This window comes from Equus caballus, chromosome 16 (assembly GCF_041296265.1).
Source record: "Equus caballus isolate H_3958 breed thoroughbred chromosome 16, TB-T2T, whole genome shotgun sequence".
Taxonomy (NCBI): Eukaryota; Metazoa; Chordata; class Mammalia; order Perissodactyla; family Equidae; genus Equus; species Equus caballus.
Genome location: NC_091699.1, coordinates 50447006 through 50474430, shown reverse-complemented (window position 1 = coordinate 50474430; position 27425 = coordinate 50447006). Strand labels below are relative to the sequence as shown.

General features: G+C 50.5%; 2 protein-coding genes across 79 annotated transcripts in view; one reads left to right on the top strand and one right to left on the bottom strand.

Annotated features, from left to right (window-relative positions):
* DHX30 (DExH-box helicase 30) overlaps window positions 1-3083 on the top strand; it is a 31590-nt gene extending 28507 nt beyond the window's left edge. For all 29 annotated transcript variants that reach the window (XM_070237806.1, XM_070237807.1, XM_070237798.1 and 26 more), the window contains 11 exons: window positions 86-161; window positions 248-352; window positions 619-794; window positions 1042-1248; window positions 1338-1419; window positions 1497-1690; window positions 1786-1945; window positions 2084-2241; window positions 2338-2441; window positions 2520-2659; window positions 2757-3083. In XM_070237806.1, the coding sequence (XP_070093907.1) occupies window positions 86-161; window positions 248-352; window positions 619-794; window positions 1042-1248; window positions 1338-1419; window positions 1497-1690; window positions 1786-1945; window positions 2084-2241; window positions 2338-2441; window positions 2520-2659; window positions 2757-3010 (1656 nt within the window). In that variant the 3' untranslated portion in view covers window positions 3011-3083. The remainder of the gene's footprint in view (window positions 1-85; window positions 162-247; window positions 353-618; window positions 795-1041; window positions 1249-1337; window positions 1420-1496; window positions 1691-1785; window positions 1946-2083; window positions 2242-2337; window positions 2442-2519; window positions 2660-2756) is intronic.
* An 825-nt stretch (window positions 3084-3908) lies between these two features.
* Window positions 3909-27425, bottom strand: part of MAP4 (microtubule associated protein 4) — a 186869-nt gene continuing 163352 nt past the window's right edge. For 6 of the 50 annotated variants that reach the window (XM_070237734.1, XM_070237760.1, XM_005600711.4 and 3 more), the window contains 11 exons: window positions 25828-25934; window positions 24795-25013; window positions 21322-21505; window positions 20652-20726; window positions 20237-20529; window positions 18646-18759; window positions 16587-16679; window positions 10510-10591; window positions 8604-8716; window positions 6416-6605; window positions 3909-6291 (listed from right to left, as the gene is read on the bottom strand). In XM_070237734.1, the coding sequence (XP_070093835.1) occupies window positions 6284-6291; window positions 6416-6605; window positions 8604-8716; window positions 10510-10591; window positions 16587-16679; window positions 18646-18759; window positions 20237-20529; window positions 20652-20726; window positions 21322-21505; window positions 24795-25013; window positions 25828-25934 (1478 nt within the window). In that variant the 3' untranslated portion in view covers window positions 3909-6283. Of the gene's footprint in view, window positions 6606-8603; window positions 8717-10509; window positions 10592-16586; window positions 16680-18645; window positions 18760-20236; window positions 20530-20651; window positions 20727-21321; window positions 21506-24794; window positions 25014-25827; window positions 25935-27425 lie in introns of all 50 variants that reach the window. The other 44 variants (XM_070237762.1, XM_070237738.1, XM_005600721.4 and 41 more) reach the window with 26 other exon arrangements.

Sequence of the window (27425 nt, the reverse complement as noted above, 5' to 3'; positions counted from 1 at the left end):
GGTCTCACTGAGTCATGGTGGCTGTGTCTTGTGCACGACCCTTTGCCCTGGGGCTGTGACTGTGGCCTCTCTTCCCCCACCCCAGTCTGAGGATGAATGCGCACTTGACTTGGACCTCGTGACTGATCTGGTTCTGCACATTGATGCCCGTGGGGAACCAGGTGGGTGCTTTCCCCTCTGCCCTGTGCCCACCCTGACTTCCATCTGCCGGGAGCGAGCAGCTCATGTCTGCAGGGCCCCTTTACAGGTGGGATCCTCTGCTTCCTGCCCGGCTGGCAGGAGATCAAAGGAGTGCAGCAACGCCTCCAGGAGGCCCTGGGCATGCACGAGAGCAAGTACCTAATCCTGCCAGGTGAGAGTGTATATGCAAGGGTGGTGGCCCCCCCAGACACCAGTCTTGTCCTCTGTTCAGGGGACTCACCCAACTGGGACTCAAGGGGCCTGGGTTTCTGATCAGACTGCACTGCTTTTTGTTGGCTTTGCGAGCTTTACTGTGCATATTACTGATCTGGGCCTCATTTTCATCAAAATAGGGTCAAAATCTTTGCCCTGCCCTCATCACAGGGAGGTTTTGACAGGAGCAGTGCCCATAACCAGTGTGTTCTTGCTGCCCACCAGTACACTCCAACATCCCCATGATGGACCAGAAGGCCATATTCCAGCAGCCTCCAGTTGGGGTGCGCAAGATTGTCTTGGCCACCAATATTGCTGAGACCTCCATCACAGTCAACGACATTGTGCACGTGGTGGACAGCGGTCTGCACAAGGAGGAACGCTATGACCTGAAGACCAAGGTGGCACCCATCTCCTGGGCCCAGGCAGCCCCCAGGGGAAGAGCTCCAAGTTCCGAGGTGGCCCCCAGCCCAGATGTGCCTTGGACCTGCCCTGTGTGTCTGGAGAAGGCCACACTTGTTGGGTCTCAGAGTCCCTGTTGGGGGAGGAGGGGTTGTTGAGGGGTTAAATGAGGTGAAGGCCAGGTGTGGGGAGCACTGAGGAAGGCCTGTGGCATCTGTGTTGCTACTCACCTGCCCCCTCCCCCAGGTGTCCTGCCTGGAGACTGTGTGGGTGTCACGAGCCAATGTGATCCAGCGCCGGGGCCGGGCGGGCCGCTGCCAGTCAGGCTTTGCCTACCACCTATTCCCACGGAGCCGGCTAGAGAAAATGGTCCCTTTCCAAGTGCCGGAGATCCTGCGCACGCCCCTTGAGAACCTGGTGCTGCAAGCCAAAATCCACATGCCTGAGAAGACGGTGAGGCAGGGGCGGGGCAGGGCAGGGCTGGCCTTGGGAATGGGCAGGCAGGATGCAGGCTCATGGGCTGTGGCTTGTTCTTGCTGCAGGCAGTGGAGTTCCTCTCCAAGGCTGTGGACAGTCCAAACATTAAGGCGGTAGATGAGGCTGTGATCTTGCTCCAAGAGATCGGTGAGTGGGGCAGGGCCAGGCCGGGTTGGGCTGTGGAGTGGCTCTCAAGGGCGGGACTGACAGCTGAGCTGTTGCAGGGGTGCTGGACCAGCGGGAGTACCTGACCACCCTAGGGCAGCGCCTGGCCCACATCTCCACTGACCCCCGGCTGGCCAAGGCCATAGTGCTGGCCGCCATCTTCCGTTGCCTGCACCCACTGCTAGTGGTCGTTTCCTGCCTCACCCGGGACCCCTTCAGCAGCAGCCTGCAGAACCGGGCGGAGGTGGACAAGGTCAGACCAGTCCCTTCCTGTGGCCCTCTCGCTCTCCCTTCCAGCCCTCCTCCACCCCTTGCCCTGTGACTCGGGTACCCTCCTCGCCCTCCCAGGTGAAGGCACTGTTGAGCCACGACAGCGGCAGTGACCACCTGGCCTTCGTGCGGGCTGTGGCCGGCTGGGAGGAGGTGCTGCGATGGCAGGACCGCAGTTCCCGTGAGAACTACCTAGAGGAAAACCTGCTCTACGCACCCAGCCTGCGCTTCATCCACGGTCAGCGGGGTCCCACCCCTAGTCTCTCAAGTCCTTCACCCCCTTCCCACTCGCACTGGACAGTGTGCATGATGAGCTTGTCATTGCCCAGCCTTGTGGCGGGGGGGCGCTGGGTTCACCCTGACTTTGTCTCCCCAGGACTCATCAAGCAGTTCTCAGAGAACATTTATGAGGCTTTCCTAGTGGGGAAGCCCTCGGACTGCACCCTGGCCTCTGCCCAGTGCAACGAGTACAGTGAAGAGGAGGAGCTGGTGAAGGGTGTGCTGATGGCGGGTCTCTACCCCAACCTCATCCAGGTGCTGCTTCGGGCAGGGGCGGTGACCGGGCCCCAGTCTCCTTTCCCATCCCCTGCTCCTTGCTCAGCCCATTCATCTTTTCCTTCATCCCTACAGGTGAGGCAGGGCAAGGTGACCCGGCAGGGCAAGTTCAAGCCCAACAGCGTCACATACAGGACCAAATCAGGCAACATCTTGCTGCACAAGTCGACCATTAACAGGTTGGGGGGCCATCAGGGTGGAGCAGGACAGCTGGGATGGTCCAGAAGGGTAGTTTCACCCAGCCCTATATTCCCTAGGGAGGCCACACGGCTACGGAGCCGATGGCTGACGTATTTCATGGCTGTCAAGTCCAACGGCAGCGTCTTCGTCCGGGACTCCTCCCAGGTGCACCCACTAGCTGTGCTGCTACTGACCGACGGGGATGTCCACATCCGTGGTGGGTACCTGCAGACCTCCCACTCCCCTCCTCAGGCTGGTCTGTCTCCTCAGGGGCCTGGCCTCACCTTGGGTTCCCATCTTTTCCATTCCCCCAGATGATGGGCGTCGGGCCACCATCTCACTGAGTGACAGTGACCTGTTAAGGCTGGAGGGTGACTCACGCACCGTGCGGCTGCTGAGGGAGCTGCGCCGGGCCCTGGGCCGCATGGTGGAGCGGAGCCTACGCAGCGAGCTGGCTGCACTACCCCCTGTTGTGCAGCAGGAGCACGGGCAGCTGCTTGCACTGCTGGCCGAGCTGCTGCGTGGGCCCTGTGGCAGCTTTGACGTGCGCAAGACAGCTGATGACTGAGCCCCATGTCTGCTGGGGCTGTGTACAGAGTGCAAATGTTTATTTAAAATAAAGTTCTATTTATCCCTTGTGAGCATTGCTAGCCGATGGAGGCTCCTCTCTCAGGGCCTCAGCACCCCGGCCACAGTTCCCCAAACCAAGAGAAGACTGAAGGTGGAGAGGAGGGGCTGATGCTTGTGTTGCTGTGGAAGGGGCTGTGGGCTGAAGTCTTAAGGGATGGAGGAGCTTAGAACCATCAGTGCTGCTGACTGACTGGGCCAGGCCAGTCTTTGTCACAGCTGTTCCTATAGTGCCCACACCATGGGTAGCCTGTCACAACTGTCTCTGTCCTTGCAGGTTTGGACAGGAAGTACTGAGCACCCTCTTCCCCAGGTTCTCCTCCCTGGGGCAGTGGTCCACAGTGTGTCTGCTCATTCAGGCTGGCTGCCACCTAGCCCCAGGCACTATTGGGGAGAAGTTCCATAGGCAGCCAAGGCCCACTTGGACCTTAAGCCTCAAGGGGCCTTGGGTTGTGTGGCAGCCCTACTGTGAGCTGTGACTTTCCTTTGGTCATATCCACAAATTCACAGATGAGGGGCTGAGGTCAAGGCTGCACAGTGGGGTCAGCCCTGGTGGCCTAGTGCTTAAGTTCGGTGTGCTCCACTTTGGCTGCCTGGGTTTGTTCCCAGGCAGGGACCTACACCAGTTGTCTGAGAGTGGCCATGTTGTGGTGGCAGATCACGTACAAAAAAGGAAGACTGGCAGCAGACGTTAGCTCAGGGCAAATCTTCCTCAGCAAAACCCCCTAAAAACAAAAAACTGCACACCAGTCCCTTGATGCAAGGGGATAAGCTAGGGGTGGGGTCACAGGTGCTGGAGGTAGACAAACCAGGACATACAGAAGACAGGGACTGCATGGTGGGACATCACAACCTTTATTTACTTTTGAAATCGTTACAACAGAACCACAGATTGACAAAGGTAATGGCTGAGCCAAAAGCAAATCAGGAAGTACAGAAATGTCCCACCCCCGAATGGCTGCAGAGGTACACGGCACACAGGGGCCACTGGTCCTCACCTGTCAGAGCAGCCTTCTCAGCTTCTCTGGCTTGTGAGGCCCTTCAAGGGAACTGCAACCAGACCACCTCTCAGAACACTGACCACTCCAGCCCACCTAGAGAGTGCTCTACTTGGGTCGCCTCTCCCACCCTTACCCTTAGCCAAAGGACTGAAAGGACCCAAGCCTGTTGTCATCTTCAGCATCCTTGTGGCCCCAGGATCAACAAAGGGAGGGTGCAGGGACCCATAGGCCCTGCACTGTCACCTCTACCTTGTTTCCTCATGCTCCCCACCCCCCTACTTCCTTCTCCCAGCTTCATCTTGCTGACAAAACATGGATGCCCTGATATCCCTGGCATAGTTGAAGCGTTCTGTAGTCTCAGGCTCTGGGAGCACTTTTTCCACAAGACCCCTGCAATTTCTTGGTAGGTACTTGGGGAGCTGTGGATATGGTGTCAAACCTCCCCAGGAAAACACTACCTCAGAAATGGGGAGAACCTGCCCAGCCCAGATGCTGCTCCCCCTGCCTACAGGGAGATCTGATCTGAACCTATGTCAAGAGACCCTCCCTTCTCCAAGGGACACTAGGAGTGGAGGGAGAGCGAAGGGCCACGTCTGCGGCAGCCTCCTCAGGGGCAAGTCTGCATGGCAGAAAATGCTCTTCCAGAAGGAAAGCCCTTGGAGACCCCGAGGCCATTCCACTACAAACTGTTATGTTTTAATCCTTTATTAGAAACCATGCAAACTTTAATACAAAAAAATACAAGTGCAATAAGAATCTTCGTGTCAATACAATTCCCGGGATTTCTCATCATTGCAGACATCCGAAGACTGGGCCTAGCTGGGACACCCCTCTGCAGGCCAGCCTCAACTCACTTCTCTTCCCTCTTGTCTCCTCTCCAGTCAGGCCATAAGGGAAGCCTGTCTCATGCCTTTATTTTTAAATTTCCAGACCTGATTCCCCACTATCCACACGAATTCTGGACATCTCAGGCTCCCCACTAACTGAGGGCTTGAGTGTCCTAGGCCTGCAGGCCTGGAGGAATTTTACCTCCACAGCCCTTCCCTGTTTCTCCAGCCCTGACCTTGATCTCCTACTAGATCCCAGGAAATGAGACAGACAGAGATGCCAAAACCAGCCTCTTGGTTAGAAAAGCAGCATACACACAAAATGTCAGAACAACCAGTCCACACTCTGACCAGCCCCTAGCGTGCCCTAGGTGCTCACCAGGCACAGCCCCCCGCACCTCACCTGCCCTGCCCACATCATCTCTAGGGCCCGAGCTGCCCAGCCCAGGGCAGCTCCCAATGCCTGACCTCCTGGCTGGAGGCTTAAGGATCTCCTCTCCCTGTTTCCTTTAACACCTACTGAGGACTTTCATTTAGACATGGCTTCAACCTGCAAAACTACTCCACCAGTTTTTAGGTTATTTAAAAAAAAAAAGATACAACAAGAAAAAGACAAGTGTGACAGGAGCTAGGCAGGTATGGGAAGCAGGGGGGACAGGCAGCACCGTCCCCTAGCTAACTTGGGGCAGGGCAGCAAGAGGCACCTGGCACCACCTGTGTGGTGGGCGGCACTGCAGGGTCAAAGGGAGAGGCAGTGGCTTAGCAGGCTCCAGGGGGCGCAGGTAGCGCCCAGCCATCATGTGGATATCCACTTCTACTCCTCCCTCCGGCGGACTCAGGAAGGAGGGAGGGTATGTCAGTTTCTCTTGGGTTTGGTCCAAAAAACCCAAACAAAGAGGAGGTTGGAATCAGGTTCCCCCCGCTCCCAGCTCCCACAAGGTCACGAGTTAGCCGTCCCCACCCCACTCCCCTCCCAACCTTCTCCATGGAGCAGTGGCGCAATGATGGGACAGGAGCAAAGGAAGGAGCTGGGCCTGGGCCTGGAGTGGAAGGAGGTCTGGGGGCAGGACTGCTGCTGCCCTGGGCAAGCGGGGCAGGAGGGGGAAAGGGGCCTAGAGGGCTGCCCAGCACCGAAGCGGTCATGGGTCTAGAGGGCAGCCTGGGAGAGGAAGCCAAGGGCCCGGGTGCCTGAACCAGGGCCACCAGGGAAGTGGGGGGGGCGGGAGACAATGTCGGCCCCGTGGTCGGTGCGGGCCCTGGCGTTTGCCCGGAACGTCAGCCTGTAGGTCTCAATCTGCAGTGACACGGGAGGAGGGAAAGGAGAGGGTAACAAGGGAGACAAGAAGGGGAACAAAGGGGACGGAAGACGAGACCAGAATGTCATCATTAGATGCCTGGAAAATAAAAGGTTGCTTCGTTAAAATTTAGGCCACACACTAGTCAAAAAACAAAGGAGTTTCAATTTGCAGCCAGTGGCAGGGCCCCTGGCTGGCCCTCAGGCCAAGCCCAGCCACTTACTTGTCTCCTGGATCTGGCTGTCCAAGGTCTGGGCCTCCCTTTGGTCACCACCCCCTGACAGGATGGTGTGGCCACTGAGGCCACTGGCTGAAGTTGGGGCGCCAGCTTCGGGCGCTGCCTCAGGGATGGCCAGCTCCTCCCCAGCCGGGGGGCCCGGACACGGAGGGGCCTCGCTGCCACCGCCCTCAGTCTACAATGAAACAGTGAGGGAGACAGTGCAGGGTCAGTTGGGGAGGGAGTGGGATGGGGTGAAGGCGGGTTTACACACAGCCCCCACTCCCGCCGCCCCGACTCCCAGTGGATTAAGGTACAATCATGTGGCACCTAGACCAGGCACTCTCCACCCCTACCCCCGCCCGTGAGACCGACTCCTGGCTCGGAGGGCCTGATGCAGAGCAAGAACACAGGCTCTGGAGCAGGAGACTGCAGCCCCAGGCCCTGGGGGGCAGCCTGGCTAGTGACACACTCTGAGGACTCCTCTGTGAAATGCAAGGCTTCCTGAAGCCTCTCTGAGGTGACAGGTGCCAGGCTTCTCACAAGGCTGAAACCAAATAAAAACAGCTATGACAGCAGATCATTAGCAACGAGCCTGAGGAACCATCTCAAGACAGTAGGTCTGGACTTGGCTGGGAAGCAGGGGTGCTGCAGACTGGTTAGGGAGCTCCGGAGCTTGAAGTCAGTTCCCCAGGGGTGCAGCCTGCCTCCTCTGACCCAGCGTGTCCCAGAGCACCCCCACGCTGTGTGCTCCAAGAGGGTTCTCAGTAGCTCACGGGGCAGCCCTGCCTGCTCATCTATCTGTCCACGTACCCCAGGCACTGAGGCCTCTTCTGTGCTGGGCACCCTTCTGGGGCCTGGGGGCACAGGAGAGGGAGGAAGGTGTCCAAGGAGGTGTGATCCAGGCAGACTTTGGGGGCCTGGAGGGCTTCACGGGAGAAGGACATGTTGGGGACAGTGAACATCCTGTAAAGCAGAAGAGGGAAGGCCAGCAGGAGGCCACTGGTGACGTAGAATGCCTGTACCATGGAATGCCCAAAAGGTGAAAATGGAAGATTCCACATGGTTTTCAGTCAGAACAGTGAAAGAAACAGGCCTCTGTATTAGAAAAATAATTCCAGAAATAATAAAGAAAGGGAGATAATGTAAATAAAGAAAAGAACACAAGACTTGGGGTCAGAAAGGCCTAGCTGAGCCCTGGTCTACCAACACTTGCTGCGTGGCCGCGGGCAAGTGACTCCACCCAAATTAGCACCCCAGGAGACAAATTCCAGAGTGCTCCTCATAAGGTGTTGGGCACAAACTGAGAGCCTGTGACAGAGCAGGACCACAAAATGTTCACCGAAGCCAGTGAGGGTTTGGATCAGAGCACTGAGGGAGGACAGGACAAAGGATGGGCTGGGAGGGCCCAGCGCGGGGCAGTCACGTCGGAGGGAAGGCCCAGAGCAGCGGTTCCTGCCCTTCTCCCTCGCTCACCTTTCCCTGAGCAGCTGCAGCTATCCTCCTCACGCTCAGAAGATGCCGCCCCATGAGTCCCCTCTACCCGCCAACAACACGGAACAAAGAATAGACAGTATCTTGGCACACAAAGGGTCTCACAGTACTGTGGAAGGAGGGTGGGAGGGAAGAAGAGAGGGAGGGAAGGGAGAGGCCCAGCCAGACCCGAGGATGGGAAGCCCAGCCACTCAAGCGCTCTCCCAGAGCCCTGGGCGGTCCCTCCAGAGGCAGGCAGATGCCAGGCCTGACGTCACTGGCAGTGGAAAATGTGCTCTCCTTCTCCCAGGCCTGGAATAGAGCCTGACATGGAGTGCGTACACATACTCCCCTCTTTCTTGAGGAAGCTGGGGGGGAACTGTGCCGTGCAGACCACCCCGTCGTGGTAATCTGTGCCTCAGGCCACAGTCCCTCTGAAAATGGCTGAGATGGGCTCAGAAAGTAAGGAAGGTCATGGCTCTTAAGAGAAGGTTCTGTCTCCAGCCGGACAGGTGAGAGGTGGCTGGCCGGGGGCCTCTTCACTTCTCCTGCCTGCTCAGGGCTGATGATGGACGATGGGAAAACAGCAATGGTGTGGGGGAAACACGACGCCTGAAGAGACTGAGGGGCGGTGACAAGCGCACATCTACTGGGAACCCAGACTCCAGCCGCACAGCTCCACCCCTCCCCAGCTGTGTCCCCTTGGTGGCCCATTCACTACCTTCACGGCACCTCCTGCAGGCAGGTGGCCCACATTATCAAGGGATCCCACCTTCGCCTGGGCCTTCTCCTTGAAGTTCAACTTCTGACTTTCAATCTTGACATCTCCTCCCCCTGGAACCACAAAGAAACTGGTCACTAATGGGGAGCAGAGAAACACCCCTGCAGGCAAAGCCAGGAGGCTGGGACAGAAGACTGGCTATGCGCCAACACAAAAATGGGGAAAACGTGACCAGCTCCAGTTTGGTGGCTCTGAGGACAAAGAGGTACAGTGAACACACTTTGTCAAACAACGGTATTCTTCTCAAAGTCAGGTTGACAATCTCTCCCCCGAGTCGGTGGGAGTCCCTCCACAGACAAGAGTTATCCTCACCGCCACCCCAGCCCGCAGCCTGCGCAGCTGTGATCAGACTTGGGCAGGCCCAGGTGAGCCTCCAGGGCGAGCCTCCAAAGCTGCCAACATGCACTCGGGCTTTGGTTTTCTCAGCAGCATGCGACTCCCTCTAAGCCCGGTCTCCTCCCATGAACACCCTGTCCATCGGGGCTGTGATCCTTGTTTTACAGCTGCTAGAACTGATGCTGGAAGAGAAGTGACTTGCCTGAAGTCACCACCAACCTAGTGATGGATAGAGACAGGACAGAAGTGTGCTGTCTGAGCTGTTTAACTGAATCACCCTGTAGTGAAAAGATGGCAGGCAGGAGGCAGCAGCAGCTCTGACTGTGAGCTGAGCCAGGGCAGACACGGACTGGGCTGGCCATGCACTCAGGCCCATGGGCAGGGGTGTGGAGGAAAGGCAGCTCATACACAGGGCAAAGTTCAGAGCTCACAGGCAAGAGTGTGGCTGTGGGATCAAGGACCAGCCGGCCACCCCTGGCCACCAGCCCCTCATGAGGCCCAGGCGCTTGGCTTCCCTGTGAGCCCTTCTCTCACGCTTCTATCTCCTCTCAGCTTACATCACAAACCTCAAAGCCCAGCTTCCTGCCAAATTCTGCAGGTGTCCTACACACTAGAGTTCTGGCCTCCTTGCTAAAACTGGACTTCAAATCACCGGGTCTTCCTACGGAAGGAGGTATCTCACAAGAGTGGATTTTCCAGATAAAAGCGGGAAAATGAAGGTTAGTTAGGGCTAAACTGTTCTGATCCTTTTAAAGGGAACACATTCTGAAAGGGATGACACCTTTTGCTGTGAAGCAAAGGAGTTTGCTTAGCCTTCATCTTGCGTGGCCCCTGAGGACTGAGACACCAGTGTCCCTGTTGCTGCAGAGCTGGTTCCCCACCCCAGATCTGCTAGAGACCTGGAACCGCGACACATGAGGCTGTCAGGGTGATTGCTGAGGCAAGAGCGCAGGCTCTGCCCAGAGGCCTCTGGGGAGCACCGGGCCAACTGCACTGTGGAAGTCAACCCTGCGCCGCTGCAGTCACAAGACCCACGCCTGCGGGCAGAGGCGGCATTACTGATGGCCCACTATCTCCTGCCAGAGCTGGTGGGTGATGCTTCACTGCTTGAGAACATCCTTTGCTCCTGAATCTGCCAGGTGAGTCCTGGCCACTGCTCTCTAGAGCTCCTTCAGCATTACCTCCTGATTCGAAAGCTCCCTGGGAGGCCCAGCCAGGTTCTCAGCCCAGAGTGCACCTCCCTCGGGGCCCCAGGCCAACAGGTCCTCCAGATGATGCCTGTGCACATGGCAGCCTTGACAAACCCTTCCTCCTCCAGCTAAGAGATTAGCTCCCCAACGCCCCCTCCCTAACAGGGACTGAGGACTGTGTTGTTTCCACTGCTGTGTCCTGGGTGAGGGTGGCTCCAGGAATCTCTACAGAATGACAAAGGCATAAGGGATGACACCTAGCCGGCCTACGGCAGGACGACCCACCCCAGGCGTCCCGGGACAAGGGAGGCCCTACTCACCAGGCTTGTGCTTGATGTTAGTCTTGGACCCACACTTGGAGGAGACCTTAGAGATATCGACCTTCTTATTCTGAATCTGAACCTGAGGAGAAAACACACAAAAAATTGCCTCAGAGAGAGGGTATACTGTCAGGGTCAAAGGTATGCTCCCTCTATGATCTTCTCTGTGTTTAAGTTTTCTCTCTCCCACTGTAAGCCCCTGTGTCAGTCTGCTCAAGGTCAGGGTCACCTCCCAAAGTGCTTAAAAGAGCCCTGGCCCTGCTTGTAGCTTCTGACCCCACCACCAGCTGGACCAAACCAATGTGTCCACACGTGCCAAGGCCTTTCCATCCTGACTCTATCCATGCATCCACCAAACAGCTCTTCTTTCTGGAACCAAATGTCTTGAAATGTCCCTTTCGTTCCACCCACCTCAAATCTTACGCATCAACTCCCTGCCCAGAGATAATCTGGAATAACATTTAATCTTATTCCCTTCCAATTCTTTTCAATGCATTTTTCCCTCGTGGCTGACAACACACATATACATATATCTATACCTGTATCTATATATATGATTTTGTATTGCTGCTTAATTCATGTTACAAGCATTTTCCCATGAAAGTTGGGAAATGCAAAGAAAGGACCACATAATAATCTATCCTATGCAATCCAATATAAGCTTAAGTATATTCCTGATATTGAACATTTAGAGGTTTTTTCCTATTTTAAACTATTATCACCATGGCAGCAATGAATATCTTTGTGAACAGAAGTGTTGGCAGCTCTGATGACCCTTTAAGCAAGATGCCCAGAATTCACTCAGTCAAAGGCTCAGATTGTTTTAAGGTTCTTTCTTTTTTTTTTCTTTTTTAAGATTTTTTCCCCCCTTTTTCTCCCCAAAGCCCCCCGGAACACAGCTGTATATTCTTAGTTGTGGGTCCTTCTGGTTGTGGCATGTGGGACGCCACTTCAGCATGGTTTGATGAGCAGTGCCATGTCCGCGCCCAGGATCCGAACCGGCGAAACCCTGGGCCACCAAAGCAGAGCGCGCAAACTTAACCACTTGGCCACAGGGCCAGCCCCTGTTTCAAGGTTCTTGAAGCATGATGCCTAACTGTTTTCCAGAAATGCAACGACAAGTGACACCTCCACTACAGAGATTATATGTTTCTGTCTCGCTGTATCCTCCCAGCACTGGATACTCTCATTAAAAAGAAAAAACAAAACTTTGCTAATTTACAGATGGAAAATGCTTCACTTTGGTTGCTCTACTTATTATTAAGGTCACTACCCATTTGCATGCTGTGCCACCTCACGCTCCTGTGGAGCACTCCCCCTCCTGCATCAGCCAAGGGAATGCTGCCTGGCCCTGCTGTGCGCGGCCGCAGGTGCACTCCAGCACGCTGAAGTTCTACATCTGCAGGGACTGAGCACCGACTGAGGCGTCGCTACCTACAGGCTCCCCAAGGTCTTTCCCTAAGCTCAGACTCTGTCCATGTTTGGTGGGTAATCAGAAGGATGAATGGCCTTGCAAGACTATTTATCCAAAATGGATCACGATACAGCTACGCCTTGCGGTTGGAGACTGGTTTGGGTGTCCTCTATACTTGGTCTGGCTTTCAAGATGGCCAACAGACTTTCATCAATGTCTTGCAGGAGCTTTGGCAAAACATCTTGGTACCAGGACTGACGGCATGTCTTTAAATCAGCAAGGACATCTGAGACAGGGGTTCCCAGTGGGTTCTTGGATAGTGGCTCCAGGGTTCCTGTGAGCGGTCCAGCTGTTCCCTGATACTGTGGAAGAGCCTGGCCTCCCACTATTATCAACCCCTTCATGCAGGGCCCACAGAGCCCTGCCAGCAGGTGTCACACTCTTCTGGTGGGGTTTCATCACAAGGCCATTAAATGGCTACCTTCTTAGGATTCTGTTTTCCTTTCTTCAGTGTCAGGAAATATGGCCTCCACCACATTTCAAGAGAACAGATGTGGTATCCACTGTATTTTTAATTCCCACCCACAGCCCAGCGCCTGGCACAGAGTAACTTTCCATGGCTGTCAGCTTGCCTGAGCCATCATTCTTGCTTCTAGAACTCTACTCATGCTGTTCCCCAGCAAGCTCATTGCAGTCTCCTTCTCATCCTTCAAAAGCCTAGCTCAAAGGCCACATTCTCCAAAGCCTTCCTTGGCTCCAGCTTCACTTCATCTCTTCTTCCCAACACCTCTTAAAGGAACGTCAGCATCAGCAGGACACTACCTGTTTCACGCGTTCAATAATCACTTACCGAGTACCTATCACCATCAAAACAACAGCCTCAACATAACCTCACCTTCCCAACAATGCTGGAATTCTTCCTAAACAGGAATATAGGGAAGGCTCACCACAGTGCACCCCTACCAAACTCATAGCTCCAGGCACAGGGCATCACAGCTGCCAGCATCACAAAGAGGGAGACGACCAGAAGAGTGGAACACAATGTGCTTCCTGATAGAAATCAACAGAATCCAGATTCCAGGACAAACTACTTGGTTTACTCATGCACAAAATTACTACCCTCAAAAAAAAGTGGACAGGGGCAGGCCTAGTGGCGTAGCAGTTAAATTCACACATTCTGCTCCAGCGGTCTGGGGTTCACCAGTTCAGATCCCGGGTGTAGACATGGCACAGCCTGGCAAGCCATGCTGTGGTAGGCGTCCCACATATAAAGTAGAGGAAGATGGGCACGGATGTTAGCTCAGGGCCTGTCTTCCTCAGTAAAAAGAGGAGGATTGGCGGCAGATGCTAGCTCAGGGCTAATCTTCCTCAAGAAAAAAAATTGGACAAGGAACTTGTAGAGTAAAAGAAAGTAAGACTTTAAGAGACAAGAGACATATCAACTAATCACAATTTATGGACCTTACTTGTATCCTGATTCAAATAAGCAAATCTGTTTAACATATTTTTGGGATTTTTAAATATATATACACATGTATATTAAAGAGTTCTTATCTTTTAAAATTTTATACTAGAATATTTACAGATGAATGACATATCTAGGATTTGCTTTAAAATAATTAGGGTGGGCATATATAGAGAAGACTGGCCATAGAGGTAAAAGAAGCTCGGTAGAGGGTACATCTGGTTCATTTTACTATGTTTTCCTACTTTTGCATATGTTTGAAAATTTCTATAATTAAATGTTTTAAAAGCTTAACTGCGCCACTCACTTAACAAGGCCCAATACCTCTGAGACGCAGCTCTGCCTCCTCAGGCTGGGATGCAGAGGGTCCATAATCCCCTTCCAAGCGATCCCCCTCTTCTTTCCTCCCCTGGCCACTCGCCTCCACTCAATGCTCTCTCTCTTCATGGAGCCACGTGCTGCTTCTCTGGCGTAGAGCGTGTGTTTCTCATGCTTCGAGGACCGGCCCAAGTGTCCCCTGCCCAGTGAAGCCTGACAGCCAGCAGAAGCCATACCCCTCCCTCTCTGTGGTCCTCCTGGTACACAATCAACCCCAGCACCCACCATACGTCGCTCTAGTTGTATGTTTACATGATCTGCCCCACTGGTCTGGGATGACCCTCAGGCCTACTCCAGATATCAACATATGCTATTGAAACGACACTGCCAACAGGTCTCAGAACCCATCACACATACATATCTCCCCCACTGAGGAGGTGAAATGGAACTAAAACTGCCACAGAATGTTAAATTGGGACTAGCCATGAAATCAGCTACTGTGTTCCCTTCCCTGATATCTTCCTGGCTCTCCACAAGGGGGATGTCTGTGTGTACATGGGGGTGTTTTGAGTGTGTGTGTGTGTGTGAGGAAGATTCACCCTGAGCTAACGTCCATTGCCAATCCTCCTCTTTTTCTGCTTGAGGCAGATTAGCTCTGAGCTAACATCTGTGCCAGTCTTCCTCTACTTTGTATGTGGGATGCCTCCACAGCATGGCTGACGAGTAGAGTAAGTCTACAACATGGGGGCATTTTTGGAGCACCAGTAATTGAGATCCTGCTCCAAGCCTCTCATCCCAGTGGTATGTCCAGAATTTCCATATTGGGGGCGGGGGGGCACCCTGGGGTTCAGATGTGTAACGCACAGTGGGCCCACTCTTTCTAAACTTCATGTTTGTTTGTGGTGGCTTTATGGTGGGGCTGACGCAACCACACTGCCTCAGTCCAGGCTATCTACCCTCATCTTCCCACCTGGAAACACTGCTCTCAGGTGGTTTCCTAATGCTCTGATGTTTAAGGAAGCCTCCAAAAATTAAAATGCTTTAAAAAAGTACATTCCCCTACAAAAAAAATCTTGTTTGAAGTCATGTGTAGGCAGCGTAGGAAGACCATAGTAGGTGATAGATAAATGATGACTATTTTCAGAGCTCTTACCAACACCACACAACATATTTAAACGCATTTCTGTGTGTCTCTCTCTCACACACACATAAGCAACCCAATTCCCTCAGAATCCCTGTTTACCTTCTGTTTTCATCCAGGCCAAATGCCTGAGAGGAAATGCTAGGGCTAGTGCCTACTTGGGCCCCTCATAGGCTAGATCTTTATCACCTTAACCAGATGCTGCCTTTAAAAGCTTCACCCACTTTGGCTAATCCCACACCAGGTGGACAACTACCAAGCTGGCCAAGCACACTTCACCCGAGTGCAAAGGATGCAGTTTCTGCCCACGCCAGGAAGAGCGACTGGTGGGAAAATGACTGGGAAGGAGGTGCAGTGAGGGAGTGTGGGGCAAGAAAGGGATGACCTGTGGTTGCACTTTTCACAATGGAACTGCTCGGTCGGAGGTGTTGGTAGGCCATGGGCAGGATGGCATGACCAAGGGGGTAGGGGGGACAGAGCCTGAAAATGACAAGGGTGAGCAGAGCAGGACTTAGTACAGTTCAAGACGGTAAGGAGAAGGAACTGAATGAAACCAAGAGAGACCAAGATAGGACAGGCTCTCTGACACTGGGGGTGGGAGAGAAGCAGGTGGAGAAGCAGTGAAGGGCAGGGGCTGCATGTGGATGGCTCCATGACACGCCCCTGGCACACACTGCAGAGTCCTGCTTGCTGGGCAGTGTCACAGGAACACGTGGAAAATATACAGGGTGTTCTTTACATGCTCAGTGACAACGATACTTTGCCTTGTCTCTCCCTAGGCCAGGACCTCCCTGCGAGCTGGAGTCACTTGTGACCCCAACACAGATCTTAGGGCTGGCACAGAATAGCATGATAAAAAGTATGTATGTTTGGGGGCCGGCCCGGTGGCATAGCAGTTAAGTTCGCACGTTCCGCTTCGCCAGCCCGGGGTTCACCAGTTCGGATCCCGGGTGTGCACATGGCACTGCTTGGAACGCCATGCTCTGGCAGCCATCCCATATATAAAGTAGAGGAAGATGGGCACGGATGTTAGCTCAGGGCTGATCTTCCTCAAACAACAAAAAAAAATGTTGGGATTGAAGAGGGAAGGGGGCAAAAGGAAAAGGAGGGAAAAGCGGATAGGAGGAATGGATTAGAAAAGGGAAAAAGTGGGAGAAAGAGAAAAGAAAGGAAAGAGGGAGAAGGTAGGGAGAGAAGAGGAGAAGGAGCAGAAGAGGAAAAGAGAGCAGGAGAGTAACAAAGATGAAGGGCAAGGCAGAGGAACGATAGGAGGAAGTGTTCATGAATCCCCTGGTTCTACAATACAAGGGTTCAAGGATGGGCTTTAGAGAAATCCAGACACCTGTCTCAGAGTCACGACCACTGCCATGCTAAGTGGGACAGCAGACAGAGGTGTGTATCCCCAGGAGCAGACTCAAGACAGGCAACGGGCCTGCTACTGACAACTGCCCTCAGACCAGGTCTCTGACACAGCTGGAGGAAGACCTAAGGCCTCTCACCCATAAGGGTGAAAAGATGCCAAGTGGGCATCCCTGGGTTGTTGTTCAGGGGTTTGCCAGAAACACTCGGGCTAAGCACATTTGAGCATCGGGGCTTCCCCTCACTTCACTAGCCTGCTTCTTGAGGAAAGCCCTGGGCCAGCCTGCCATGGTCCTTTCAGCATGGGCAGGTGGTCCTCTCCCCAGTGTGCCCACAGTGGGCTATGCCTTAGATGCCAGCCATCCAGAGCTCATACTTACATTACCACCTCCAGGGACATGCTTAATATTGTCCTTGGAACCACACTTGGACTGAATATGGCTGTAGCTCACTTTTTTGGAGACTATCTGGACCTGGATTTTTAGAGAACAGAAAAAACAACACAAAGGGAGAGGGCTGGTTAGAACCGACAGAGGGCAGGCAGTGAGTCCACATGTGATGACACTGACCAACAGGGTGTTGTTAAAACTCCGCCCCCACCTTCAGCAGAACAGCTGTGGAAAAGCACAAGGGAAGGAATTTGGAGGAGCAGGAAAAGGAGTGAAAATACGAACAAACAACACAAGGTCAGAAGTTGCAAAAGTGATACATGGCCGTCATCACCGCTCCTTGGGGGCTAGGCTGTGGTACACAGGCCCAGACAGCAGCAGGTCCTGGATGCCCACGAAGGCATGGCTCTGCCCCCTTGCTCCTCTCTCCACAAGAGCTGGGGCACAGTGTCCTATGGCAACTCTCTGCAGGTGGCCTGCACAGAGCGGCCCTCACCCAAGGATGGCACTCCCGTTAAATCTGAGGCCTAGAACTACTACAGTCAGACCCACTCTGGGAGGCAAAGGCTGCTTAGCAAAGCATCAGGCGGCTGGTGCACAGGGCACAGATCTGATACTAACAGGAAGGAAGGGACATTGTTCAGCTATAAATGCAAATGGACCAGAGGCTACTAGACTTGTTGTGCAGAATCTTGGACTGCAGAGGGAGCGCAGGCCACAGGCTCAGCAGCCTCCACACTTCCACAGATAGCCCATTTCTCTCAGGGCTTGAGAGAGCAGGGTACAAGTGAGGTTTAGGTCTAGACTTCCTTTTGACTCAAGGGTAAAACACCTTCTTCAGTCCTCCAAATGCCCGATCCTGTGCCCTGTGAGTTTCCTGTGCAAAGAGAACAGGCTCTCCACAGGGCTGCAACGATGCACAATCTGAGGGGCACAGCACACCGTGCTGTGTATGAATGGCTTCCCCAGGAATGGAGCCACACAAAGGCCCAGGCTCTAAGGGCTGAACAAAGAATTCTTTTTGAGCCCTCTCAAGAGGGAACAGTTAGTTGCCAGCTTCCTTCTTTCCTTTACTTCAGAGCCCTTTGCAAATGATGCAGCCCCCAAACTGCAGATTTCTTCAGAGTAGAGAATTCCACCCTGAGACACGTTAACCCAAACACCTCACCGTTTCTTGCCTTCTTTAAAACTTCAATGAGGAATAACTGGTTAGCCAAGCACTTCCTAATGAACCCTGGTCTGAACCAGAGACTGCAGGACCTCTAGGCATCACCCAGGAGCCACGGTGCAGCCTTCTTCACCCTGCCGGACTGTACACAATCCTTGGCCTGAGACCTCCCATTCTGGTCCCTAGGGACTGGAGCTCAGGCTTCCCTGGCAGCCCTGGTCAGAGAGACCACCTACCTGCCACAGCTAAGGGAAAGTTCCCACAGCAAGCAGGAGGGGCCTGGTTCCAGGGTGCGGAGGCAAGGGGCAAGAACCTAGAGTTTTAGTTACCTCTGCCCTTCAGCCAATGTTATGATCCCTATGCCGCGTGGGTTTCCATTGGGAATGAGCACCCTAACTTTTGTTAAGAGGTGACTTGGGGAACCAGGACAAATGAAGCTATCTCCATACCCAGCAGTGTTATGAGACGGGCTTTCTAGTTCAACTTAAAGCACAGGTCTCCAGGGTTCCAGATGTGGGAAGGTTACCAATGCCACGTCTGACTGAGGAAGAACCTGGGTGCTCTGTGTGTTGGTGTGCATAACTGGTAGGTTTCAGATGAAGGTCAGTGTGAAGGAAGTGACTGAATGTTTTCGGATACATTTTATCCAGCTGAATAAATATTCCCCAAAGGGCTAATAGGCTCCCAACTCTGTTAATTTTCAGGGTTAATAAAAAAAATTTTGGATTGGCTGAGTCATCAAACACAAAGGAGGAAGATGGGGAGAAGTAGAAACTAGTTGAGGACAGGAAAAAAGTGCAATAGAAGGGAAAGTGACTCAGGCTAGAGGAGACAGTTTATCATCTTTTACCTTCAAGAGGTAATAGTCTAAAGAAAACTCACTTTCCCAGCAGGCGGTTTCTGTGCACTCGCAATTGGGCCGGCTGTTTTAGTGACTGCGTTAGGTTCAGGCTTTCGAGCTGTAGCAACTGCCTCTGTTTTTTTCTCTACTTTGGCCTGGATGGAGATAAAGGGAGGGCAAATTTCAAACCAAGAGGATAAGAGCCCAAATGCCAACAAGGAAGAAGACTGTAAGGGACTCGACTTCAGGCCAGGCCACCAGGCAGAAGCAGGTCATCCTTGCTCCTAGGAAAAAATACCCATTTCCCAGGGTACACCAAGCCAGAGCGAGGAGCTACAGACCAAAGTCTTGCAACATGAGGAAGAGATCGAGACGACATTCACGGAGAAAAGGTAGGAAGAAGGGCAAAATTCATGATTCTCTTCTGAGTGTGTGGTGGGGTTATCAATTTTCAAATCACAATGCCCTCCCACTCAAATGCTCTGATATGCCCCAAGCAACCTGCCATCGTCACAGAGAGCCACTACTGATCATGGGAAGTGTTACACCCTTCAGTACAGTGAAACAGAAAATAATTTAATCAAGTTACTCAACTCCCCACCAAGACCCCCAGCAACTTTTGCACCATGAAAGAATAAGAGCATAGAAAGGGGGAGATGGGCCATCAGCACCACAGCCCCAGAGGCCTGGTTGGGTACACCTGAGCCACAATCTCTTAGCAAAAGCAACTTTCAGGCCCTTATCCTAGACTAATCCAGTTTGCCATCAGTGTTTTCCAACAGTACCAGGATTCTGCCTCATTTTGGATCCTCTTCAATTTTTTAACAGCTCTGGATTGCAGCAATTTAAGTATCCTATCCTGAGGAGGGGGTGGGGAGTGGCGGTTTAAGTGCTAGAGAAAGATGTAGGAAATGAGAAGGTTACTGCTCCAGGGACTTGAACTTGGATTTCTGCCATTGCCTTTTTCACATACCAAGTGCCCACAGTTGCTAAGAGTTAACAAATAATTCCAGGATGGATGCAACCAGAAAATCCTTAAAGGGCAGCACTGTGGCCTGCCATGCCTTTCTCCATTACTACACTCTGTCAAGTCCTTTTATTTAGAAAAGCTGGAGGCTCACAGCAAGTCATCTTGGCCAGAAGAGGACACCCTGGTCCTCTTTCAGACAGAATCTCCACCCAAGTCATGGCTCGGGGACGGAAAACGCATTCTGCCTTCTGCCTATCCTGACGCCTACAGTGCAGGGGTAAGAAACATGAAAAACCAGGTTCATGTCCAGTCTCTCTCACCTCTGCAGAGTCTCAGAGGTTCCCCTCTATTTGTCTTGTAAAGTAGAAGAACCCTTTTGCCTCCAGACAAAAATGTATGCCTAAACTCCAGAACACAGAACACAAGCCCCTCTGACTGAGATGGGAGGAAAAAGCCCAGAGCTCTGTCCACCCCTTCCCTGCTGCTGGGACACAGAGCCCAGGCTGAAATTCCGTGACACCGAATTCAATGTCCTGACTGCCCTTCTTCTTTGGTGGGCCTCTTGGGTTGATGTGAGGACATGCCTGGGGAAAAATAGTTCGATGCGGCAGCGGAAGAAGCAGGGGCCAGCATGCCAAGGACCTCAAGCTCCCTGGACTCACCCGGCCTCCTCCGGGCTGATGCTTGATGTTTTCCGTGGAGCCAACCTTGGAGCGGACATTCTTCAGATCAGGGGCAGAAGCATTGGTAGCCGGGCGGCTCAGCCTGGGGGCAGAGGAGCTGGGCTTGGCTGATGTGGGCTTCTTGTCCAATGAAGGAGTCCCAGAGGGCCGGGAAGGCGTAGGTGTGGGCTTGACTCTACTGGGAGCCACCCCTGCTGGGGGTGCTGCCCCAGGGACAGTGGTGTTTTTCTTCATGGAACTGGTGGAGGTGCTCTTTGAGCGACTCAAGTCAGCTGCAAAGGCAGGAGTGAGAGATAACAAGGGTTCATGGGGAGAGAGCAAAAGGGAGCCTTACAGCCACAGAAGAGGTAGGGGTTTAAATCAGGGTTCCTCAATGTGGGGGATGGGGTATTACCTGGTGCAGACTTTGTAGCCATCTTCTTGATGTCTGCAGGTTTTCCCTCAGTCTTGATGGCTGCACATACATACGCTTTTTAACATTTAACATAATGTTTAACAAATTAATCTACCGAACAGCTCATATAATACTGAGATTAATTCATTCACTCAACAACTACCGAATGTCCCTTTTGAACCAGAAGCTGTGCTAGTCTCTGAGAATAGAGTAGTTAGACAGCCACGTAAAGACCGTGCCCTATGGAACGTACAAGGCCAGGCACTGCATCTAATTCTTTTCTACATCTTGATGCTGCCTTCCAAATGACCTTAGAAGTAAGTTATAAATACATGCCTATGGAATCGAATGGCCTATTTCTTATCACGTAAGCCCATAACCACAATATGCTAGGGGCTGTGGAGTTACTAAGAAAGGAATAGTAAAATTCTACCTGGGAATTCATGAGAGTCTCCTTCAATCAAGATTTTCCTGAATATATACACACTTGCTAACCTCACACAGAGAGAGAACAAGGCTGCCGCTTTTCAACATACTCCATTAAGGACTGGTGCACAAGCAGGTCTACACAGCTCTCTGCGATGCTGCCTGGAGCTACAGCTGGGGCAAAGCCCAGGCCTCACCCTTCTCCCCACTGGTTCCCATGGGAAGGAAGGGTGACAATACTCACCAGTGGGCTTCTTGGGCAGGGGTGCCGGGGGACTCCTACTGCTTGGCCCAGCTGAGGCAACAGTGGCAGCTGCTGTGGCTTTTGGAACAGTTTGGGTGCTCTTAGAGCCAGGCCTGGAAGCTGGGGCAGAGGCTGGCTTGGACGGTGAGGCTCGCTTCTCAGGAATCTTTGCCTCTGCAACAGGCTGGTGACAGGGAAGTGGGAACAGAGCTGCAGGTCAGCAATAGCCCCAGGAAGTCATGCCAAAGGATGGTTCTACATAAGCCTACGGCAGGAAACAGGGGTACTGTGTGTTTGGCAGCTACTGACAAGAAAATATATACGGCTGAAAGATCAAAGTCCTCCAGACAACATGAGAAACGGGCCATATAGAGTGCTGTGTGATCTGGGGTCAGGAAACAGGGAGTCAAACTACCTCAATCCAACCTAAACCAGTGAGAATGAACAGCCCTGAAAAGTATTCCACACCACAAACTATGTTTGCTTCAGGATCTACTGCATTAAACACTGAGGAATTTAATGTATTAAATACTTGGCCAAAGATTAAATATATAAAACAAAAAATTAAAAATTATGATGTTCAGTCAAATTCAGCTATTCTTTTGGCTAAGATGCACCCAGTGAATGCTGAACAGAATAGGGCTGCACATGGAGAGAACACTGGCTGAATCAGTCAGGTCAGAAGCCTGAGCTCCAGCCCCAGTTGAGTCTTCCACTCACAATGTGTTCTTGGGAGATCACTGAGCCTCTCTGGCCTTTATTTTTTCATTTGGATAAAGGAGGGTGGAACAGAGGATCTCTAAGTACCAGCTTTGATAATACACGACGTTAGGGACTAGAGAATGGGAAGTCTCTGAGAGGCAGAGATGATGAAAAGGGGCAGGCGGAGGGTGCAGGCCTGACCAACAGAAGGAATGAAAAGCACTGATATCACAGCTATGGCTGAAAGCCAAAGGGAGAAGTTTCTCATGTAGATGCACAGCATCCGGGCTGCTCTAGTTCCCCTCCCATGGAGGCTGGGCACATCGTCACTAGTGAGGAAGGGAAGGAATCAATTTGGCCTGGTTTCTACAGGAACAGGGGATGAACACTATTTTGATAAGCAAACGTACCATGTTACTCAAGAGAATAAGCCAAACCACAGTCACAGTGCACGCAGCCCTTTTAGTCCAAAAGAAACAGCAACATGGAGGGCAGTGTGTTGGTGGAGATAAGTAAGACATTGCTTAAATGGAAAATCAGCTGAGGAGATGCTCAGAAATTAAGGGCTGACATCCAATTAAATAAACTCTAACCCTGCAAACGCAGGGAATGAACATTTCTACAAATGAAGTCCCTAAGTATGGTATGAAGCAGCCTAAGGTTGGAATCAGAGGAACTGGTTCAGTTGGCAGTTCTCTGGAACATGTTGTAGGATTTTGTGCAAAAGAATTCTCTTTCTGTCTGCTCTAAAATTTGAGGACTAAGGGCCGGCCTAGTGGTGCAGCAGTTAAGTACACGTTCTGCTTCGGCAGCCCGGGGTTCGCTGGTTTGGATCCCGGGTACGGGCATGGCACCGCTTGGCACACCATGCTATGGCAGGCGTCCCACATATCAAGTAGAGGACAATGGGCATGGATATTAGCTCAGGGCCAGTCTTCCTCAGCAAAAAGAGGAGGATTGGCAGCAGATGTTAGCTCAGCGCTAAACTTCCTCAAAAAAGAAAAGAAGAGAAAAAATAAAATTTGAGGGCTAACTCAGATACCCTGTGGAGTCTCCTCCAGATTTTCAATGCTATGACTATGATTCAGAATAATCTACTGGGATCTTATTATTTTGCCAGTAAGACCAATAATGAAAAAATAAGTTAGAAAAAAGTCACTTGGAATAGAAATCTCTAAAGGATGTGACATTCTTCACACATCAGGCTCTTGGCCTCAGCAAGGTGCAAAACCAGCCTGTTTTCATAACTGGAGTTACCCTGTTTTTGAATTAATATTTTCTCTTCTGCCAGAATCATAGATCTACTTATTTTTCTGATAAGCTTTTTTCCCTTTGTTTTGCTTCTATAAATCTTTCTATCAAAATAAAGATAAAAAGAAATTTCATTAGACTTTAGTTTCTCTCTCAAAATGTTTCCATCTGTTTCTTATCTAAAGGACAAACAACCGTAATAACTGTAATGCAGATCATCTCTTCAGCTCAGCTGTATCTTGAAACGCTGTCTAAAAGGCGCACGGCAAAGAGCCATGGAAGAACAGCGTTGACAGAGGCCACGAGCACCAGCACTGGAGTTAGACGCAAGTTCAAATACTGGCTCTGCCACTTACTGGCACTGGAGCTTATGAAGATTATTTAAAAGGAGGATATTAATACACATCATGGATCATTGACAGAAAATTAAAGGAGTTAACGTACATAAAGAAACTGCTACAGTACATGTCACTTTTATTATTATTACAGAGTGAAATTTCACTAGACAAGCCCCTCCTCCCTACACCCTCCTCTGTCTCCCCCAGGATTTGCTGCTGAATAAGTGTGAAGTAGGAGCTGAGCTATCACTCCAGTCATCTTCTCTCTGGCCTCTTATTCAGATAAATTGTTGTCTAACAATCAGGAAAAATAGTCAACTGGGTAAATAAGGATCAGAAAGCTTTATGAGATTTCATCACTCCTTGTCTATGACAGGATTTCTCAGTTTCTTGGCCAGGGTTTCAACCTGGACTACAATTCCTAGATTCCACCAGTTTTCTTCACAAGATTAGATTAAAACACTGATATTCTAACATAGGAAACTATTTCCCACCATAAATTTAAAGAATGACATCAGGCTGACCTAAAGGCTCTTCTTAAATAAAACAAAATGTTAAGGAAGGCAGCCACAGACTCCACCTACCCTCTCATAGAACCCTGTGAAGCTAATCCTGCTCCAAATTGACCAGTTTCTAGGCAATAATGTGTGGGTGACCTGGAAAACTGAAAAGTTCAGAAGGAGCCCAGTGAGAGGTGGCCTAATGCCAAAAGCAAAGTAAGTTACCACATGATGCTGGAACCTGCTGAGTTCAGCTCGAAGAACTTACCACAAAAGTAATGGGTAAAATTCACTTCTGCAGGATGATTAAAGAGAAAGACAAAGAACTGAATTTGACTGAGAATTCAATGTGGGAATCATACTAGAAATAGATATCTGATTAGTAGGTGGAGTAGAGGAAACTGGTTAACAAGTATTTACACAGATGAAGCGTAAGGAGGAACCAAAGTAGATGCCATACTGTCTCCAACCAGTGCAGGGAAAGGGACAAAGCATAAAAGGCCTTCAAATGTTATGGCTGCAACATGGGCCCCCAAATTGATTTCCAAGTCGCCCTTCTCACTTTTCCCTTGTCTTTCCCCCATTCTACCAGCCCAATTCCACTGTCTGGCAGCAACAAGAGTCTATCTGACCCTCAGAGGGGAAAACTTTTCCCTGACACAGTGGTTAGATGACAACTTACCTTGGGCTTCGCGTCTTTTGAAGGTAAGATGGAAGAAGGCCTGGTAGTGGCGGCAGCAGGGCGTTTGGGTGGGGCAGCTGCTACTAAGCCTGAAGCAAGGCTCATGGGTTTTTTATTCGACCCACCAAAAGTGGTGGGAGCTGGCTGCTTAGGGAGAGAAGTGGGCTGTGTTTTGGCTTTCGATGTTGAAGTCTTTGCAGGTTGAGTGGTGGCCAAAGGCTTTTAAGTTGATTTGTTGTTTTTTGGGGTTTTTTTTAAAGGCCAACATCAAACACACAGACAAGAATACAAACAAATGAAAAAAAAGTATAAATTGCACAATTCAAAGTAAAATTATAAGCAGTGAGGATATACGCAACTTAAAATTAGCATTCCTTTCTTCTGAGCTCAGTGAAGAGTGGAAAGACACCAGATTAGAGAGAAAGAAAACTGAGAATTGTTTCTTAATGACAGTGGCACAAATTCTAGCAGTTTGGCACCTGAAGACTTAAATTCAGGAATAGCTTTAAACAATTAACTAACTTTTGGTGGCAGCAATAAATCTATGAAGAAAGCCACCAGCAGATGATTAAGCTATTACTATCTGGACCTTGATAAGGCAACATCAGCATCCTCTTTTAAAACCACACTAATGTGTGGCATTTGTAAGTTTCAGTAAATACCAATAAGTTTCTGAAGCTACGATCCACCTTAAAAATCTGTGTTCTCTTTTCATGAATGTAGATTTCAGAATCTATTTCTGAGTAGCTCTGTAATTCCGTTTATTGTTGTTAGGGGAAGCAGAAACAACCTCTACAGGACATTTCTACAGATATTGAAGATCATAAGGTCCATGGCACAGATTTTAAGGTTTGAATTAGGCCACTATGGTAAAATGGGAATATAAAATCTTTTCCAAGCATATTCAAACTTAAGGAAGGACTCATAATAGCTCAGCAAAAAGAAATTTCATTCATTATTCAAGCAACAATACCAGAAGCTACTGTTTAAAAAACTACAGCAGGAGAAGATAACCCACCATTCTGGCACCTACCTTTGTTTTCTTCTCTGGGCTTGGTGGGAGCTCCTTGTTTGGAGGGGCGGTGATGTCATTTCCGGTCACACTCACAGTGGGCCTTACTTCTTCTGGCTTGGCTATTCCTACAGGCCAGAAAGTTATGCTAAGCAAATGTTTTTCATACCCATTCTGAAAATGCAAGTCTTAGGAGAGACAGACTACTAACTAGCCCTTCATTCTGAAAAAAATCCAGAGCTTTGCTGCTGAAATGTGGACTAGACTCCCAAGTTCTCCTTATTGTGATGGAGGACAGTTTTAGATTCCAGAGATTCAGGCAGCCTGTCCCTGTGGAGAAGTAACCTAAGTGGGATCAATGGAAGGAAATGGCCCTTAAAGTTTGGTTTCCCTTCCCTAGAGACCGGCGAAGGGGTTCTGTCACCCAACCACTAACTCCCGGAGCACACTGGGGACAAAAACCTCTTCTACTAGAGTTTATCTCTTGGAATAAAGGTTGCTGGGAGATGGGATAAGAGCCAGAAGATCATCTAATGTCCTCCCCTTACTTCCTTTCCCTCTAAAGCACCACTTTATGGAGGATGTGAGATTAACTTGATCTAGTTTTAGCAGTGACCCAGATTTCCAACAAGGGTGAGGACACCCATGAAATCAGACCCAGGGCCAGAAATAGTCTACTCCTAAAGCTATGCCCAGCAACATCACTGTGGGGCAGTTACTCCGGATTTCAATAGGGCTACACCTGAAAGCATTAAAATACCATAAAGTTTATAACCTGGGTGTGGGGAAGAACTTTCTAACTGACACAAAATCCACAAGTCACCAAAGAGAAGTTTGGCTAAAGAAAAATAAAAAATTTCAACGTGGCCAAAAGAACAATAATAAAAGTCAAGAGACAAGTGATAAACAGGAAAAAAATATTGAACCTCACATCAAAGACAAAGAGCTTATTATGTAAATTACTCCTTCAAATCAGTAACTCCTATAAAGGCCAATAATCCACTAGAAAAATGGCCAAAAGAACAGTTTACAGAAATACAAATCACTTCTGAAAATATGAAAAGATGTCCAATCCTTCAGAGAAATGAAAATTAAAACTATATTGAAACGCCCTTTTTAACCTAACACACTGTCAAAAGTCCTAAAATTTGAAAATAGCTGTTGTGGACAACATGAAGATATACACTGCTGGTAAGTGTGTGAAACAGTACAATTCATGCGGGGTAGTCTAGTGGCTGAAAATTACAAGTGTAGATATATTCTAATCCAGAAATCCAATTTCTAGAAATTTCTCTTAGAGACAGTTACACACTTGCAAAATAGCAAATGTGTAAGGTCTTTCACCAGAGCATCATTTCTAAAAGCAAGACTTAAACAACCTGGAAGACTGCTAATAGGAAAGCGGTTAAAGCATCATGGCAGAATATCAATGCAATCTCTGAATCTGAAAAGTAAAGCACGACTGATATGGAATAAGCTCTACTAAGTGAAAAAAAAAAGCAAGGGGCACAATAGTATGTAGAACATGAAACCATTTGTCTACAAAAGGGATGGGTGAAAATACGTTACTATTGAAAATACTCTTGTATGTGCATTTTAAAAAAGTCTCTGGATGTATC